The 19087-nt window shown below is 40.6% G+C and overlaps 1 protein-coding gene across 4 annotated transcripts in view; it reads left to right on the top strand.

Moving 5' to 3' along the window:
- PDXDC1 (pyridoxal dependent decarboxylase domain containing 1) overlaps positions 1-19087 on the top strand; it is a 57864-nt gene that overhangs the window by 13240 nt on the left and 25537 nt on the right. For 3 of the 4 annotated variants that reach the window (XR_013975638.1, XM_080942032.1, XM_080942030.1), the window contains exons 2-9: positions 3457-3530; positions 4010-4075; positions 6646-6726; positions 8674-8820; positions 11598-11787; positions 13796-13864; positions 15987-16065; positions 18597-18681. Coding sequence is in view for 3 of the 4 variants with exons in the window: in XM_080942032.1 (XP_080798158.1) it covers positions 3457-3530; positions 4010-4075; positions 6646-6726; positions 8674-8820; positions 11598-11787; positions 13796-13864; positions 15987-16065; positions 18597-18681 (791 nt within the window). In the remaining variant the exon portion in view is untranslated. The remainder of the gene's footprint in view (positions 1-3456; positions 3531-4009; positions 4076-6645; positions 6727-8673; positions 8821-11597; positions 11788-13795; positions 13865-15986; positions 16066-18596; positions 18682-19087) is intronic. The other variant, XM_080942031.1, reaches the window with a different exon arrangement.

Genomic DNA, 19087 nt, shown 5'->3' with positions numbered 1-19087 from the left:
TCTTTAGAATTACTGTGGAGATTAAGAAGAAAGAGAAATGTGTGGGTCTGTTTTAGTCATTATCTCTGTGTGTATGTCTGTGCCCATGTCTGTCTGTCTGTCTTAGGTTAGCTCTTTTCTAACATCATGTGGACTAGAGATCAAACTTAGGCCATCAGCCTTGGTTAAAAAGTACTTCTAACTGCTGAGCCATCCCACAGGTCCTTTTGTATGTTTTAATTCTACATGAATTAATAATTTGGGGCTAAGTTCAGTTCCCAACACCCATGTCAAGTGTCTCAAAACTACCTTTAACTCCAGCTCTTGGGATCTATTTCCCTGTTCCAAACTCTAGGCACCCATACAAGTGTATACACACACACACACACACACACACAAACACACACAATCAAAACGATAATCTTGGACTCAGCAGGTGAAATTGATATATTTATTTGAATATATGTATGTATATATAACAAAAGTAAGTAAAGAAAAAGAGGCCTTGTATTCAAGGGGCATAAGGAGGAGTGCAGGGACAGATGGGGGGAATTGGAGGAAGTGCTGAAATGATGTAGCTGAATTTTAATTTTAAAAAATTAACTGCCATAAATAGGTATATTAAAATAAATATAAACTTTTTAAGAATTAAAAATGCTCTGTTTTCTTCTTGGCAGGAGATTGATGTACGTGTGGCACTACTGTGGGAAAGGAGCAGTCGGGGACAAGCAGAGGTGCTCCCTCTGACCACTGCTCCTCTTCACACTTGCTGCTGCAGAGGCCACCACTTAGACTAGCTTTTGCCACACAACCATCATCTCCAGGCTTATGGGCAGATTATTTTCCTGTAGATGCCAGAGCAAATCAGAAATTCCATAGTGTAGTGTCCATGGAAGTGAAGCCAGGAATGCTGGTTTTTCAGTTACTTAGAGGGTCTGTGGTTGAAAGTTGTGATGCCAGCCTTGGTAATGAAGACAGAAACTATCTCTCCAAAAAAATCAGGGTCGGGTAGGGGGAAGGAGGGAGGGAGGAAGGAAATGAGAGATGGATTTTGAATCTGAGTTTTGTGGGCCAGAAGTTAGAAATTCCTATCTGTAGTCTACATAAGATTACCAGAGCTGAAGTCACAAGAGGGGGGCATTCTAATTCTAGTTCATAATGGGTGTTGACATTCTTCAGCTTGTGACCATGTCATTTTTAATTAATCCAACTATAGTTGCATCATTTTCTCCCGCCCCTCCCCTCAACTCCTCCTATGGACCTGTTTCCATTCTCTCTGGAAATCGGGCCCTTCTTTTTTTAGTCATTATTACAGACATGTAAACACACACACACGCACACACACACACACACACTCACACACACTCACACACTCACACCTTCCCGTATGTCAGTTGATTTATTTTAAAGACTAACATATTTATCCTCAATATGGTTGTAATTATTCAGATCACTACAAAAGTCATGGCTAAAGTTCAAGGAAAACTAACCACATTTTACCTTATATCAGTTTCCTGTCATTTCTTTGCTTTATGTGTTATTACTTATTAATCATATTTTACATTGAAATATATTTTCATAATTTTCCCTATACAGCCTGCTCAGTCTATTTAGTATAATTTGTATGTACGTGACTTCAGAGCTTACCACTTGGTATTGAAGAACCAATTAGGGGACTCTTTCTTTCCCTCCCTCCCTCTCTCCCTCCTCCCTTTCTTCCTTCCTTCCTTCCTTCCTTTCTTTCTTTCCTTCCTTCCTTCTTCCTTCCTCTCTCTCTCTCTCTCTCTCTCTCTCTCTCTCTCTCTCTCTCTCTCTTCTTCTCTCCTTCCTTTCTTTCCTTCCTTACTTCTTTCCTTCCTTCCTTCCTTCCTTCCTTCCTTCCTTCCTTTCTGATTTTTCAAGACCAGGTTTCTCTGTGTAACAGCCCTGGCTATCCTTGAACCCACAGAGATCTGCCTGCCTCTGCTTCTCAAGTATTGGGACTAAAGGCATGCACCATGATTCCTGTCCTGAAAACTATTTCTACTAGCAATAACCATGCCTTGGATAAACCTCATTGGCTACAATACTGCCACTGTGCAAAGCTCTGAAAACTTTCTAATGCTCTCAGGATTCCTTAGTTGCCTGTATTTCTTTGTCTATGGGTAGTGCTCCATGACATGTAGCATGTCTATTGCTGTTGTGCTTCTTTGGGTCTTGTTTAGGCAGCCATGTTGTTGTGATATCATGAGTGAAGCTTCCCTGTCATTTTTAGGAGGCACATTGTCATAGCAACTTTCCTGGTCCTCTGGTCCTCTCTTCCTCCATGTTCCCTGAGCCGTATGTGTGGGAGTCATGTTACATATCATGTATGTAACATACCAGTATCAGTAGGTGCTGGGCACCCAGATCACTTGCTCTCTGTTTTGATCCATTGTGCTTTTCTCTGATGCCTCCTGCATTGAGACGGTTCTTTGATGCGGGATGAGAGCTACCTTCATCTGTGGGATATTTAGAATGCAGTCATGCTGATTTAAGTGTATGTAGTAGGTTCTCCTCTGAGATCCATTACCTCACTAGCCCCTGGTGATGAGCTAGGTTTTTAATAGTATGCATGATTTCCCTCCTGTTGACCAGGCCTTAAGTCTATTAACTAAACAGTTATTGGTTACCATCATGCTGTGACTGCCATTACTGTACCCTTAGGGTTATTGGGCCATGTTGATCATCATTGTGGTTCATAGGCTCATGACAGTAGTTTTTAAAGCATCTTCAAAGTTTTTCTACTCATTTTTCATGGGATCTTTGTTTGTATGTGCATTTATGTTGTTCCTTCTGCCCTTATAGAGAAGATACATTTTGTTACATTTTGGATTCATCTGGATAATAAAGGTTGTCTAACCATATCAAAATATTTAACTTAATCAAATTTATAAAGACTTTGCTATATAACATACAGGTACCAAGATCTTAGAGGAAAGGAATAAGTAAGATTATTTTTAGCCTACTGCAATAACATAAACAAGCACCATACTTGGTTTTGTTTTTTAAGATAGGAAACTGGAATAACCTCAGGATCCATTAACTTAGGACGAGTCAGTAAATTCTGTGTGGGATGGAATAAGGTGAATAAGGGATGAAGCTGGCATGTTGGCTGGGGCCATACTGCAAGGTTAGCCAACAGCAAACTGCAGTGTATGTAAGATGAAAATAGGTTCTACTAAAGGTTAAGGCTGGGGGTTTACTTTGTATGTTACAGTAAATCTCTACCTTCTATCGTAAATCCAAGAGAAGTTTCCTTGCATTTGACTTTTCTGAATGAATTATGTAACAGGTAAAAGACCAAGTAAGACATGGTAGTTTATGCCTATAATCTTAGCACTTGAGAGGTTGAGGCAGAATTGCCATGAGTTCTAGGGTACAAAGAAATATTATATTTTTAGAATAAATTAAAAAAATAGTAATAATGTTAAAATTTTACCGTTTTTTTGATTTTAGATAGCAGACCCTACCTTAGCTGAAATGGGAAAACACTTGAAGGAGGCAGTGCGGATGCTGGAGAACAGCCCAAGGTGAGCGTGAGCATGTGGGATGGAGGCCTCCCCGGGCAAGTGTGCGCAGCCAGCTTTGAACCTGTGCTTCTGATTCCTTCCGGTCTCATTGCCTCCCATCTCCAGAATGTCAGTGCTGCTGGCTCTAAAGCCGGAAACTGGGCAGAGGGTGCTTTGCAGTGGAAGTGTTTGAACTTTTAGGAAGAACCTTTCAGTTCTGCTGCTTTAGAGCTTTGTTTATAGAATATGTTGATTTGAATATTTAAATATGTAGGTTCAGTCACACAGGAAACCAACTGATGAAGCAGTTGTTTGAAATGGTATTTTTTATTCTTTTCCTGAAATTTTTGAGTATATTTGGGGCCTAGGGAAATGAAATGAATGGGTTTGAAATCCTCCATCAGTCACTGACTGTTCTAGTAAAATCATGTGTTCGCATGTTCATGTGTTAGAAACTTGATTGGTTAAAACATACAGTCAACTTCTTTCTTTTAAACCAGAAGAATAGAGGAGGCAAATGGAAAGAAGCCAGGATCCGAAGATATTCCAGGGCCACTCCAAGGCAGGTAGGTGCCAGTGAGAATCAGTACCTTTAGATAGAGTATAAGTTTTTTGGTTTTTTTTTTTAAGATTTATTTAATGTATAGGAGTACACTGTAGCTATCTTCAGACACACCAGAAGAGGGCATCAGATCTCATTACAGATGGTTGTGGGCCACCATGTGGTTTCTGGGATTTGAACTCAGGACCTCTTAACTGCTGAGCCATCTCTCTAACCCCAAGTATAAATTTTCTTGACCCAAAATTTTACCATTTTCTTATAAGTTGACTTTGAAAGAATACCAAATTAATTTAAGTAGTTACTCAGTAGAGCATTAGAGAACTGGCTGTTTGGTGATAATGGCGAACTTACTAGCTTCTTTCTCTTCCAGAAATTTTTTTGTTAGCTTGCCTTCAGCTGATGGCCAATTGTCTGACCTCATTCTTCTAAGTACTAGATTACAGGCATGTCCCACCATACATCTCCCTTTCAGAACATAACTCATGATCAAAAGCCATTAATAAAGTCATAATTATAACTGGGATAGCAAAGTATTCATTCTTGTAACCTGTAATCTCTCTTGTAGACTGAGTTTTATTGTGAGAAACATTACAGTTTGGTACAGTCTATAATTTTTCTAATACGGTAAACGACAGGCACAGTGGTGGTGTATGCATTCAGTCCCAGCACCCAGGAGAGAGAGGCAGGCAGAACTCAGGAGCTGAAAACCAACCTGGTCTGCATAGGGAGTTCCAAGACAGCTAGGGCTACATAGAGATGCCTTTCTCAAAAAAACAAAAAGGAAGAAGAGAAAAAAACAGCAGCAAACAAAAACAAAAATAATAATATAGTAAATGAAAGGAAAATGTCAGCTTTACTCATTGCTGGAGTGATTGATTTGCTCGAAGCTAAAGCAAATTTATCAATTAGTAGTGAAAAAGAAAAGCTGGCTGCCATTTTCACAGGATGTTAGTAGTCATTCTACAGTTACTGTCCTAGCTCAACTTCCGTAAGGCAAACGATTTTTCTTTTATAACCAGGAAACTGCACTTAGGTCAACAGTACAACTCCCTTAAATTGTCCTTTGACCTGAATATAAGTTGTACAAGACAAGCATTCAGGAAGTATCACACCATACAGTAAATATCATGCCTGACACACCCAGGTACTAATGCTTTTAGTCCTTCCTGCTTGTAGCTTGAATCCTGCTGATTTGCAGTCCTGTAGTGCTTTCTAAACACTTAGAACAGGAAGCAGATCCTGTCTTCTGTTCCACATGTGAAGGGACAAAGGCTTGTTTATTCTCTTAATTACACACACAAAAAAGTATCTAGATCTCCCAAGAACACCTGAATTTCAGAATGGCAGCACATTAAACACATTTAGCGGTGGTCAGGAGTGTTTATATCTAATCACACTAATGTCTAGTATTTGAGACTAATAAGTGCATTACAGGTAAGGATTATCTCCACCCCATTCTGTAATGCTTGGGCTCTGGTACTTTGGATCTCTAGCTCAAGGTCATGAGGATAGTAGCAAAGTTGCTTAGGATCCCCCCCCCCCCACCCTTATCTCTTGCAGTTTTAGAGGATCAGAACATAAATTTTTACTACTATTTCTATGGTCCTAGAGCTTGAACTTAGAGTTCATACATGCTAAGACAAGCTCTCTACCACTCCCCACTATATTCCTTCAACCCTTCTTTTTAAGTGAAAAAAATTCATTAAGTTGTTTGTTTGTTTGTTTGTTTGAGACAGGGTTTCTCTGTATACCTCTGGCTGTCCTGGAACTCACTGGCAGACCAAGCTGGCCTCGAACTCAGAGATCCACCTGTCTCTGCTTCTTGAGTGCTGGGATTAAAAGGCATGTGCCCCACCACCGGCCACTAAATTTTCTTATTAATAAAGTTAATAATAATTAAAAAATTAAAAATTTATATTTTTACATTTTATGCAGCTCAAATTGCCTTGCCATTTCATAGTGTCTTAGTAAGTGACATTTTCCTTCTATTTCCATCTCATATAATGAACAGTTAACAGCATATCTTGTATAGAAGTCAGTCAGTCTATTTATTTATTATACTCTAAGCAAATCTCAAATTTCCCTACTTGGATAAGAGTTAGAAATAAATTACATGTGTAAGGCTGTTGGTTCAATTGGACAAGACTCCCCAGGAAAAAAATAAGAGAGATCTATACCTGCGTCATTAGAATTTTGTTGGTTTTATAACCTTCTGGCATTCTTACAAAGACTGGCTCTTAAAATATAACATTAAAAATTCTCTCCTCTTCAAGAATGAAATGATCTGTTATAGAAATATAGCTAGAGCAATATTGGAAATATTTTCAAAACTCAAATAAGTGTGGGTCAAAGAATCATAAGTAAAGTTATATAATTTGAAGGTTTTAAAAATACATAAACTGTTTCTAAATATTCTTTGTCTTCTAAGCAAGCTACCAAATGTTTAAAAAGGAAAAACAAAACAAGAACAAGAAAAAAAACCCTTCAAGTTAGTTTGAATGAGAGAAAGAGTTGGGAAATGGAGGGGAGGGACTTTGTGTTCTTTCTACCCACCTACCCGTTTTTGTTCTACAGTGGACAAGATATGGTGAGCATCCTCCAGTTAGTTCAAAATCTGATGCACGGAGATGAAGATGAGGAGCCCCAGAGCACCCGGTAATGAGGGAGTATTGGCAGCCTGCCTTTGAAAGTCTGTTCTTAGCAGGGTGGTGATGGCTCGTGCCTTTAATCCTCAGGAAGCAGAGGCAGGTGGATGTCTGTGAGTTTGAGGCCAACCTGGTCTTCAGTGTGAGTTCTGGGACAGCTAAAGCTGCAGAGAGAAAGCCTGTCTTGAAACACAAAACAAAATGAAACAAAAAAAGAAAGTCTGTTTTTGACTCCATTCTCATGAGTGGCTCAAGAAAAAAATTCCATTAAGAGTAATTAATATCATTAAAAGTTACATTAGTATTTTTATATGCCAAAGTAGACCCTAGCATTTTTATAGTAGTAGATCTTATGAAGGACTCATGTGCCATATGCTTTTCTGTTTTTGCTTTAGCTTGCTAAGAATTACTACGGTTAAGTTGGTTAATGAAAGCCTGTATTGTCTGTAAATCACCTTCTATTTATTCATCTGTCTAGTATATTTCAATGAATATATCTTCATTTTGTCTTCAATTTTTTTTTGCTATCAGTAATATATTTTCCTTTTTCAAAAGACAGAAGATAAAACTGGGCACAGTGGTACACATCTGTAATCCTTGAGTTCTGGAGGCAGAAGCAAGGGGGTCACAGGTTGAAGTCAGTGTAGGGCTACGTAGCAAGACAAAAGCAAAGCAGATTAAAAGCAGATAAGAAAATGGTTTTCTAGGCTCTGGTAGTACATGTGTGTCCTGAGTTAATTTCCAGTATTGAAACATGTACACACCTCCCTACCTGATTCTCTGTGGCCATTGATAATGACCAGTTTATTATTCATCCACAGTGTTTTATGTTTGTGTATACAAGCAAAACATCCGTGTCTCCAGTACTTAAATACTGTTCACCCTCGCTTTCTTCACTTGGGTCTTGGACTTCATTCCATGTTACACAAGGAGCTTTCTCTTTGTTAAGAGCAACTTGATTTTACTTTGAATAGATGAATAGAATTTTATTTTGTGTTCCTATTTTACTGATACAAACATTGCTGCAGCCAGTAACTTTTAAGCATGTCATTTCTCACAGGTGGCAAGTATATGTCATAGAGGCAGGATGCTGGGCCACATAATGCACGTATGCATTTGTAATTTTAGTAGAGCCAGATATTGCTCCTAGGAGATGGTCCAGTTCTTAGGCTCACAGACTTTCTATACCTTTGCTTCAGTGGGTTACCAGCCTTAAGGATCTCTGCTAAGTGATGGGTGGGAAGTTTAATATTTTTCTTACAAACATGATAGCCTTTTTATATTTTTAAAGATTTGATACTGGGGGTGTAGCTCAATGGTAGAACACTTCCCCCACATGGGCAGCGTCTCAAGTTCAAGCCTTAGAACCTTTTTGTAAAAGACTTTTTACAAGACTTCATTTATGGATATGTGCTACATACGCACGCATGCCCATGGAGGCTGGCACTCTACAGCTGAGCTAGCTGTGTTCCCTCCTGCCGTTCAGCATCACTGTTGTGACTATCTTATGTATGTCTGTGCCCCACGTGCATGCCCGGTGCCTGCAGAAGTCAGAAGTGTGTGTCTGATCCCTCCAGACAGGAGTTACAGCTGATTGTGGCCCGCCATGTGAATGCTGGGAACAGGACTGTGTCCTTTTCCAGAGCAGCCAGAGCCCTCAGACTTCTGAACCAGCTCTCCAGCCCTCCATAGCGCTAAAGGAGGATATGTTAAGAAAATTTGAGAACCACTTGTATTGTCAATAAAGAGATATTTATCTTTTAGAACTCAATTTTTAAAGTATTTTTCTTCCCAGCCTTTCAGCATCTCAAGGACATTTTCTGAATTTCTCTGTAGGACATGAAATAAACTGAAAGTCTGCCAAATTTCTGTGAAACACTTTAAATTTTATCCTCACCCCTTTCTATGCTTTGGTAATAATCAGGTTTTTAATGTTCTAATGAATTTTGATTAACAGAATACAGAATATTGGAGAACAAGGTCACATGGCTTTGTTGGGTCATAGTCTGGGTGCCTATATTTCAACTCTGGATAAAGAGAAGCTGAGAAAACTTACAACCAGGATACTTTCAGACACTACCTTATGGTTACGCCGGATTTTCAGGTAAAGACGTTATGAACTGGGTTTTGTTGTAAGTTTTTTTTTTTTTTTTTTTTTTTTTTTTTTTTTATGGATCCCTCTATTCACTGGTAAAGACATTATGAGGGTTGTTTTTTGTTTGTTTGTTGGATGTTAGGTTTACTTATTTATTTGTGGCAGGGTCTCCATGTAGAGTGGCTATTAGAACTTGATGTGTAGATCAGGATGACCTCAAATCACAAAGATCTGCCTACCTCATTCTCCCAAGTGCTGAGACTAAAGGCATGCACCACTACACCCAGCTCTGCCTTTTTTTAAACATATATGAGTTTTGACTACATGCACCACATGTGTGCAGTGCCCAGGGAAGCCAAAAAAGGGGGTCAAATCCCCTGAAACTAGAATTACAGATAAGCTGCCATGTGGGTCCTGGGAAACAAACCCAGATTTTCTGGAAAAGAGAAACCAGTGCTCTTGATTAACCAGCCACCTCTCCAAGCCACCCTGGTAGAGATAAATCAGAATCAGATATAGATTGTGAGGAATGTTTGTGGTACTCCATATGGATGTAACTCTTCTTTGAGGGGTCACCATGCCTAGGTATTTCCTGTATTAAGTGGGAGAACATAGATAGCTATTTTATTCCAGGGTTAAATGAGCACATCAAGGTTCATTTGTTTTTGACATCTTCATGCTGACAGTCCTAAGAGTCATGTCAGCCCTTCATGCAGCAGAGTCAAGAGCCATTGTTTGCAGGCTTTTTATTTCTGGACTTTAGTCTTTGTTTCCATTGTTCCTGCTCATTCCATTTTCTAAAGCTAGATATGGATGCTGAATCTTTGCTTCTTTCCTTTATAATTTGTACTTGGAGTAAGTAGCTATTCATTGAAAATGAAGGGGTTCTCATTGTGTTTGCTCTGCCTGAACTAGGAGTAGTGTCTATGAGAAAAGAATTGTTTTCATGATTTCTATACTACTGAAAAAAATCAGAACTAACTAGAAATAGGAATACATTAATATGCAGCTGGAGGTGACAGATCATTTAGGAGCATTGGCTGCTTTTCTAGAAAACCTTGGTTTGATTCCTAGCTGTTCATAACCATTTGTAACTCCAGTTCTGGGGATCTGATGACTCTTCTGGCCTCTTTGGTTACTGCACACATGCAGTATACATACATACATACATGCTTGCAAAGACTCATAAAATAAAACACTTTCTGTTTTTATCTTTTTGTACAGTCCACTCATTGTTCCCCTCCCAGTCCATCCTCTGATAGTTCCTCATCCCATTTCTCCTCCCCGTCTCCAAGAGGATATTCCCACCCACCCCCACCCCACCCTACTCTGCCAGGCCTTCCCACTCCCTGGGGTCTCAAGTCTTTTGAGGGTTAGGTTCGTCTACTCTTACTGAGGCTAGGCCAGGGAGTCCTCTGCTGTACATGTGTCAGTGGCCTCAGACCAGCTAGTGTTTGCTGCCTGGTTGGTGGCTCAGTGTCTGAGAGCTCTCAGGGCTCCAGGTTAGTTGAGAGAGCTGGTCTTCCTGTAGGGTCGCCCTCCTCCTCAGCTTCTAGCCTTTTCCTAATTCAACCACAGGGCTCCGAGACTTTAGTCTTTGGTTGGGTGTAAATATCTGTGTCTGTCTCAGTCAGATGTTGTTGGGCCTCTCATAGGGCAGCCATGCTAGGCTCCTGTCTATAAGCATTCCATAGTATCAGTGTAGTGTCAGGCCTTGGAACCTCCCCTTGAGATAGATCCCAAGTTGGGCTGGTCACTGGATGGCCTTTCCTTTAGTCTCTTCTCCATTTATGACCCTGTAGTTCTCTTAGACAAGAACAATTCTGGGTCAGAGTTATTGACTGTAGGATGGCAACCCCATCTCTCACTTGATGCCCTGTCTTTCTACTGGAGGTAGATTCTATAAATTCTCTCTCCCCACTGTTGGGCATTTCATAAGGTTCTGAGAGTCTCTCACCTCCCAGGTCTCTGGTACATTCTGGAGGCCCCACCCCACCCCCCACCTCCCAAGGTTGCCTGTTTCTATTTATTCTGCTGGCCCTCAGGGCTTCAGTTCTGTCCCCCTCCCACACAATACCTGATCAAGTTCCCCTTTTCCCTTCCCCCTCCTCTCTCCCACCCAGATCCCTCCCTCCCTCTGCCCTGAGTGATTGCTTTCTTCTTCCCAAGTGGGATCTAATTGTCCTTTCTCGGGCCCTTCAGCTTGTTAACCTTGAGTTCTGTGGATTGTATCCTGGATATTCTGTATTTTTTGGCTAATCCACTTACTAATGAGTATATACCATTCATGTCCTTTTAGGTCTAAGTTACCTCACTTAGCTGATATTTTATATTCCATACATTTGCCTACAAAACTCATAATGTCCTCATTCTTAATAGTTGAATAATATTCCATGTATAAATGAACCACATGTTCTGATTCCATTATTCCATGTGGGACATCTGGGTTGTTTCCAGTTTCTGGCTATTACACATAAAGCTGCTATGAACATAGTGGTCCATGTGCCCCGGTGGCATAGTGGGGCATCTTTTGGGTGTATGCCCAGGAGTGATAAAGGTGGGCCTTCAGGTAGATCTATTTCCAGTTTTCTGAGGAATCTCCAGATTGTTTTCTAGAGTGGTTGTACCAGTGTGCAATCCCCCCAGCAATCCTTTCTCCACGTTCTCACCAGCGTGTGCTGTCACCTGAGGCTTTGATCTTAGCCATTCTAATCGGTGTAAGAGTAAAATAAAATGTTTTTAAAAACTAAAAAAAGAGTACAGTAACATATAAGATCTCTTAATAGGTACGAAAATGGATGTGCTTATTTCCATGAGGAAGAGAGGGAAGGACTTGCTAAGATCTGTAGGCTTGCCATTCATTCTCGCTATGAAGACTTTGTAGTGGATGGATTCAACGTGCTATACAACAAAAAGCCTGTTATATATCTTAGTGCTGCTGCTAGACCTGGCCTGGGCCAGTATCTTTGTAATCAGGTAATGTAAAAAAAAAAAAAAAAAAAAAAAGGTGGTTGCTGTTTTTATCACCTCCTTTTTTTTTCATGTGCATGTGTGTTTTCATGTTTTTATATGTCTCTGTAAGTAGGTACATATGTATTTATGGGGGCCCAGGGTTGATGTCAGGAGTCATCCTCAAATATTTTCCTTTGGTCTCATTCATTGAATCAGAGTCTCGTAGTCAAACCCAGAGATTACTCTGCGGGTTCCCTGTCTCTGCCTTAGGGGCTGGAATTACAGTGGAGGACGAATCCCACCTGGCATCTGTAGGTTTCTGGGGATCCACACTGTAGTCCTATCCCAAAGACAGAGACAACTACTTTATCTTATTTGTGTGTGCATGGGTGTGCGTATTTGTGCTTGCCTGCATGTCTGTATCTGTACCACATTTACACAGGTTGCCACAGTGACCAGAAGGGGTGTAACATGCCCGGTAATTGGTACACAGGTGATTGTAACCATTTCAATATGGCTGTCAGGAACCAAACCCAGATCCACAAGTGCTTTTTACACTTGAGCCATCTCTCCAGACCATGTGGTTTGTTTTTGATTCGTTATTGCTAGAGCTCAAACTCAAGGCTTCACACATGCTAAGCGGGGACTGCACACACTCAGCTGTACCTGCAGCCCCAATGCTGTGCCTTCTAAACTTCTCTTTTAAAAACACATTTTGCTTACACGGCATGTCTGTGAAGGTATGCTGCATTTGCACAGGAGTCTGCATGCCTGGAGCTGTAGCAGGTGTTTGTAAACCACCTGTTGTGTGCTGCTGGAAACCAAACCCAGATCCACGAGTATTTCTAACCACCGAGACATGTCTCAAGCCCCTGTGCTTTTTTGTTATTATAAGCAGTACAGCTCTGTGGGCTGGCTGGATGATCCAGTGCGTGAAAGCCTGACGGCCCACATAAGGAAGCCTGACACACTGGCATACTTCTGTGACCCAGCATGACATGTATGACGTGTATGGAGGCAGGAGGACTGTACAGAGGCTTACAGGCCATTAGCTGGGAATGTCTAGCATGGAAAAGCAGAAAAGAGAAACAGTGTCTCACTGGGCTTGTTGGTGGCATGACAGTTCTAGAGCTTGGAAAGTGGAGGCAAGAGGACTGCCCAGATGTGGGCCACGCCCAACTAAGTCTTCCGATGGGGTGTTAACCCTGAGTGTAGCTCAGACTGGTATCAAACTCACTGTGAAGCTCAGGATGACTCTGAACTGCCCTTCCTCTTTCCTTAGAGTCCCAAACACTAGGATTTGAGGCTTTTAGCACCATACGCAGATCACTTGTGAACTGGATCTTTATTTTAAGGAAGGAATGAAGTGCAGCTCAGTAACGTGGCCTGGCATCCATAAGGTTCTAGGTTCAATTCCTGGCACTGCCAAAGGAAAGGATACTACAGAGTCTTTTGTAGAGGGAATGTGTCAATGAAGCACTCACTGTAATTTTTTAACTGCTACATCTGTGTATAGTTTCTAAAAGTACAAGCTCCCTGTGTTTTACAACTAAACATTAAGAATTTAATGTTTAAAAATTAACTTGACAGCTTTTCTCCATGGAATTGACTTTGCTTCTTTTAAGCAATATTCTTCTGCTAATCTATATTTTTTTAGAGGTAGAAGGACTCATAAATAGATAATGTTCTCTGAATGATTGGGGGAAGAATCCTCCTCACCAGAATGCAGTAGACAATATCATTTAGAGAGGTTTAGATTGTGTCCACCTACAAATCATTTGTTAAGTTTTATAAATATATATATATATATAAAACTTGAGTTCTTGAATGGAGAGATTTTTTTTTTTAATCTTAAAGTGGGGTCTTACTGTATGGGCATGTCTGACTTCATACACATGATCCTTCAGGCTCAGTAGTAAGATAGCACACACATGCCATTACACCCCCACTGAGATTGTTTTTAAAGGATGGTCTGTGGTTTGTCTTCATTGCTCACTGTCTCACATAAGTAACCGTGTGTTTCTTCTTGCAGCTCAGCTTGCCCTTTTCCTGCCTGTGCCGTGTGCCCTGTAACACTATGTTTGGATCCCAGCATCAGATGGTGAGCTCTCCATTGAAAACCATGTCTGTCTTTTCTCTGACATGCTGTTTGCTGGCCTCCAGAGGGTTATTAGCTCACCCATACATTGCTGCGTTCCTCCCACTGCAGTGCTGTGAATGCTTTTGTATTTGAATGAAGGCCAGGCTTTGTAGCTCTAAAGGGATTTTGTATTACTCCATCACCTGCTTCTTTTGGAGTGGTGGAAGGAGGATTGTTTGGTTCTAGGGCCCCTTGTATGCGAGTGCACACTCTTCCCCAGCCTTTCATCATCCTACATCCAAATCCTACATCACTAGCGCTCAGCGCTCTGGTGAGCTGTCACTGCTCTCTGAGATGGAGTCGGCTTTTTCTTTTGTTGTGTTGAGACAAGGCCTTCCTGGGATCCCAGGCTGGCTTGAGAACTGAGATCCCTCTACACTGTGAATGAGCAGATTTGGATTAAGTCCTTCATTGTAATCTTAGGGTTGTATTGTGATAAGTTTCTACACATGCAAGAGAGAAATATCTTGATACTGAAACAGAAAGGAAGGGAAAGAACTCTAGGATTTTGCATTTCTATTTTCAAAATAGTGTTCTTGTTTGTGGGGGAATGAGAAATTATTTTCTTTAAAAGTATGTGTTGTTTTGTTTGTTTCTTTAGTTTTGGTTTTCAAGACAGGGTTTCTCTGGGTACTTCGTCCTGTAACTCACTCTAGACCAAGCTAGCCTTGAACTCAGAGAGATTCACCTGCCTCTGTCTTCTGAGTGCTGTGATTAAAGGTGTGTGCCTCACCACCAGTGCCCGGCTAAATGTAAATGTTCAAAACTAGGAATATTAGTCTTTCATATGTACAGTTTTTACCTTTAATCTCTTTTAATATTTTTAATTAATCTATTAGGGAAACAGATTTTGTCGTCTGTTAATAAGTTTATTTGAAGAGTGAAATTTCTATAGGAGGAAAACTTTATTTGTTAAAAATATAATATTAATAAATAGGAGAAAAATAACTCAATAATACCAAAGAAAGGTAAAAAATATCTCTTCTTAGAAAGGTTGTAAATATGTTTCACATGAACATTTACTAATATAGGAGTTACTTTTATTTTATATATGACCCTGCCTAAAATAAAATAAAGGAGTTTAGAACCCTAAATTTTTTAAATCATAAGAAAACTGACATTTTTGAGTGCTTCTAATATGAACTGTGTCCAGGTAGCATACAGTGACTTTAAAATATTTTCTTACATATATTAATAAAACTGAATAGATTTTCATGTTTTAAGTCTGAAATTCAAGAGTAAATAGTTATCCTAACATGAAAAAATGGATTTGAGTTATTAATTTTGAGTCACCTGTGCTTTTAAAATTCATGTTTTTTCACTGGGCATTAGCTTAGGTCTCTGTAGTGTTTCCTAGTGCAAAGAGTCCTGGGTTTGATCCTGAGTACCACATAAAACCAAACATGACATCCACCTTCAGGAGTTCAAAGCTAACCTAGGCCTTAGGAGACGGGTGAGTGGACTGGGGAGATAGCTCAATTGGTCAAGTGTTTTCCAAGAAAACATGAGGACCTGAGTTTAATCCCTAGAACTCACATTTTAAAAGTCACTAATATTACAATTACGGTTTTTAAAATAAGGAATTTACTGGGCACAGTAGCCGTTACCCTTAAGCCATTACTCTTAATTCCAGCACTTGAGCAGTAGAGAAGGTAGATCTCCATAAGTTCAAAGCCAGCCTGGTCTACACAGCAAGCTTCAGGCCAGCCAGAGTTAGATGGTAAGACACTGTCTAAAAACAACAACAACAAGCAAACAAACAAAAGACAGAATTCAGGCCAAACATAGTGGCTCACACTTGTAGTCCCATTGCTGGGGTGATGAAATCAGGTTAATCCACAGGCCTTGCTGTATAGCCAGCATAGCTTTACCAGCAAGCTCCAGGTCAGTGAAAGACTCGGTCTCAAAAAACAAGCCAACTGGCTCTTGAACAACCCCCGAGGTGGACCTTTGACCTCTGTGCATATAAGTGCTCTAGTAACCATATGTATGTGCATTTGTGTAGACACACTGTCATAATTGTTCAGTGTATCCCTTTTATACTGGTTGTCTCACATTTCTGTGGTTTGTTTGCTGGTCCTAGGACGTTGCCTTTCTCGAGAAACTGATCAAAGATGACATAGAAAGGGGAAGACTGCCCTTGCTGCTTGTTGCAAGTGCCGGTAGGTATCGTAGTCTAGTGTGTGCAAGGACAATACTTGGCCTACGAGAGGGTCTTGTTTGTGTTGTTTTGCCAAGATGGGGACTCAGTTCTATAACCCAAGCTGGCCTGGAATTTATAGTAGCCTTGTAAGTGCTGATGTTGGAGAAGTGAAACACCATGCCCCATCAAAGTGAGACACTCTTGGGTTTTGTTTCTTTGTTTCATTGATTAGTTTTTGAGACAGGGTTTCTCTGTATAGCCTTGGCTGTCCTGGAACTTGGATTTGTAGACCAGGCTGGCCTCCCAACTCAAGGTGAGGTGTTCTTAAGGTAACTAAAGAAGAGCTCCTGGAACTTAGTTTGTGAACCTAATGAAGTTTCTAGATTTCTGTCTAGCAACCAACAAATAGAAATCTAATTTATACCCAACAAGATAAAGATGCTTGTCACCAAATTGAATGTCCTGGTTCCATCTCATGGTAAAAAACAAAAGAGAACAGATTCTACAAGTTGTCCTCTGTTGTATGTATGCCCACATGCACATACAAAAGAAGTGTAATAAATAAGTTGGATTTACAGTGTCTTTTATGATAGCATCAAAAAAGGATGAAAATAGGCAAGGTAGTGGTATTACATTTAGGAGGCAGAGGCAGGCAGGTCTCTGAGTTTAAGAGCCTGGTCTACAGAACAAGTTCTAGAATAGCCAAGGCAGCACAGAGAAACTCCATCTAGAAATACCAAACCAAAAGATGAAAATGGGCAAGATGACTTAGCAGGTGAAGGTGCTTATGGCCTGAAGATAAATACCTGACAAGTAGAACTCAATTTCCTAAACTCATGCAAAGGTAAAAAGAAGGAATCAACAAAGTTATCCTCAGACTCCCATATCAGTGCCATGGCATGTGCACATCTCATGTGCTTGTCATACATGGCTAATAAATGAAGAATACTTAATGAGTAAGTTTAACAGAAATATGTGTAGTATCTATGCACTGAAAGTACAGACAGTGTATTCCTGAAGTTTAAGAAAGCCCAAATGTGCTATAGCACACTTGTTAGAGACTTGATGTCACTAAGTCATTACTCCCTAAACAAGTCCCGTCATAACCTCTGCATGATGAGTTCCAGGCCAGCCTGGAACAGAGCAGCTACAACATCTTATCTCAAAACAAAAAACAAAAAAACAAAAAAGGAAGAAAGACTTGATTGGAGCACCACTCAGTATGGCTTGTGTTTAGCAAGTACAGGGTCCTGGATTCAGGCCCCAGCAATAAGAAGCGTTTGTTATTTGAGAAGACCCTTTGGAGAAAGGAGGGCAGATGGGGTTTCCTAGCTTGTGTGGGGGATGAGCAGGCATTCCAGAGTAACACTGAGCATCTAACCTACGTCCCTGTATGATAGGCAAACACTGTACTAACTAAGGCATATTGCCAGCCTATATGCTTTTTTTTTAAGTTATGTTTGTTCAGGCCATGGTGAAGATATAGAAGTTTTTACTAGTTGAGATTTTGTTAACTGAAAATTTAGGGCATTTGGGGAAATACATGACTCTGTTTTACTTAAGTTGAAAAAGGCTGTCTCCAGTAAAGTCTGTAGTGCAAAGTAGTAAGTAAGCTCCAAGTCTTGACATATTTAAGTAATCTTTTTTAAATTTTATTTCATCTTTTTTTACGGTCCAGATTTCATCCCCCTCCCGGTCCATATTTCATACCTCCTTCCCACCTCTGTCTCCACAAGTGTCCCCACCCCATCCCTCCCCACTCTCCACTCCACCCCTCCGTACTCCCCCATCCCCTGGGGCCACCAGTCTCTTGAGGGTTAGGTGCATCTTCTCTGACTGAACCCGGACCCAGCAGTCCTCTGCTCTATGTGTTGGGGGCCTCATATCAGCTGCTTTATGCTGCCTGGTTGGTGGCCCAGGGTGAGAGAGATCTTGGGGATCTAGGTTAGTTGAGACTGCTGGTCCTCCTACAGGGTCGCCCTCCTCCTCAACCTCTTTCAGCTTTTCCCTAATTCAACCACAGGGGTCAGCAGCTTCTGGCCATTGGTTGGGTTAAGTAGTCTTCAAAATATATGTTTTATGATAGCAACTTGTTATAACTCATGTTATATATTCTTTTTATAAAGGTGATACCTAAATCAAAAAGCTCAGGATATGGAGATAAAGACGGTGAGAAAAGATATCTTAAGCAAATGTCAACAAAAGTACTATAGCTAAACTATTGAGTATAAAATAGTTCATATTGACAAGACATAACCTGAAAGGGAAATGTTTATGGACAGAACTTGGAGGTTTCTAAAGAGAGTGCTAATAGAATGCAGCTATAGCTCAACAGTCCTACAGTCTGAAAGGCAGTGAGTAAAAAGTCAGTATATGGTTTCAGTATACAGTTAGGTACTTACACAAACCATTTTAAGTCAACCCACAAGGAAGATTTTAAAGTAGGTATATATCGCTGCTTTCCTCCTGTGAGGCTGTGTACGAAAGCCCCCACTGTAAAGATTCAGACTGCAGCGCTTGCTTTCTAATGCCCCTGCCTATTTTATTTAGGAACTGCAGCCGTTGGACACACAGACAAGATTGGACGTTTGAAGGAACTCTGTGAGCAGTACGGCATTTGGCTTCACGTGGAAGGGTAAGTAGACAATAAGGCTGGTGAGTTCCGTGTTGGTCCTTATGGAGAATGACATCAGAGCAACACTGAGTGACATTTCTCATTAATGGTTTGGATCACAGATAACAGAATCACCCAAACTGGCTAAGCAAAAGATTTATTACTAGAAATGGCTTTAGACACATTGTCAACCAGAGTTCCTTAAGTTCCTCTCTACTTCCTTCCCTAACCCTGGTCACTTGGCTTGATTTCCTGTGTTTTGGCTCATGAAGAGACATCTCCTATTATGGTAAAAAGGCAGAAACCCTAGCCCTCTTTCCAGCTTCATGCTCCCCGAGTTCCTCTGATAGCTGAGGTCATGTGGACACTTCTGAGGTGGGTGAGTGAATCCACCTGAGCTCATAGGTGACAATGGTTACAGGGTGGT

This window comes from Micromys minutus (assembly GCF_963924665.1).
Source record: "Micromys minutus genome assembly, chromosome: 31".
Classification (NCBI taxonomy): domain Eukaryota; kingdom Metazoa; phylum Chordata; class Mammalia; order Rodentia; family Muridae; genus Micromys; species Micromys minutus.
This window is presented reverse-complemented; position numbering and strand designations above follow the sequence as displayed.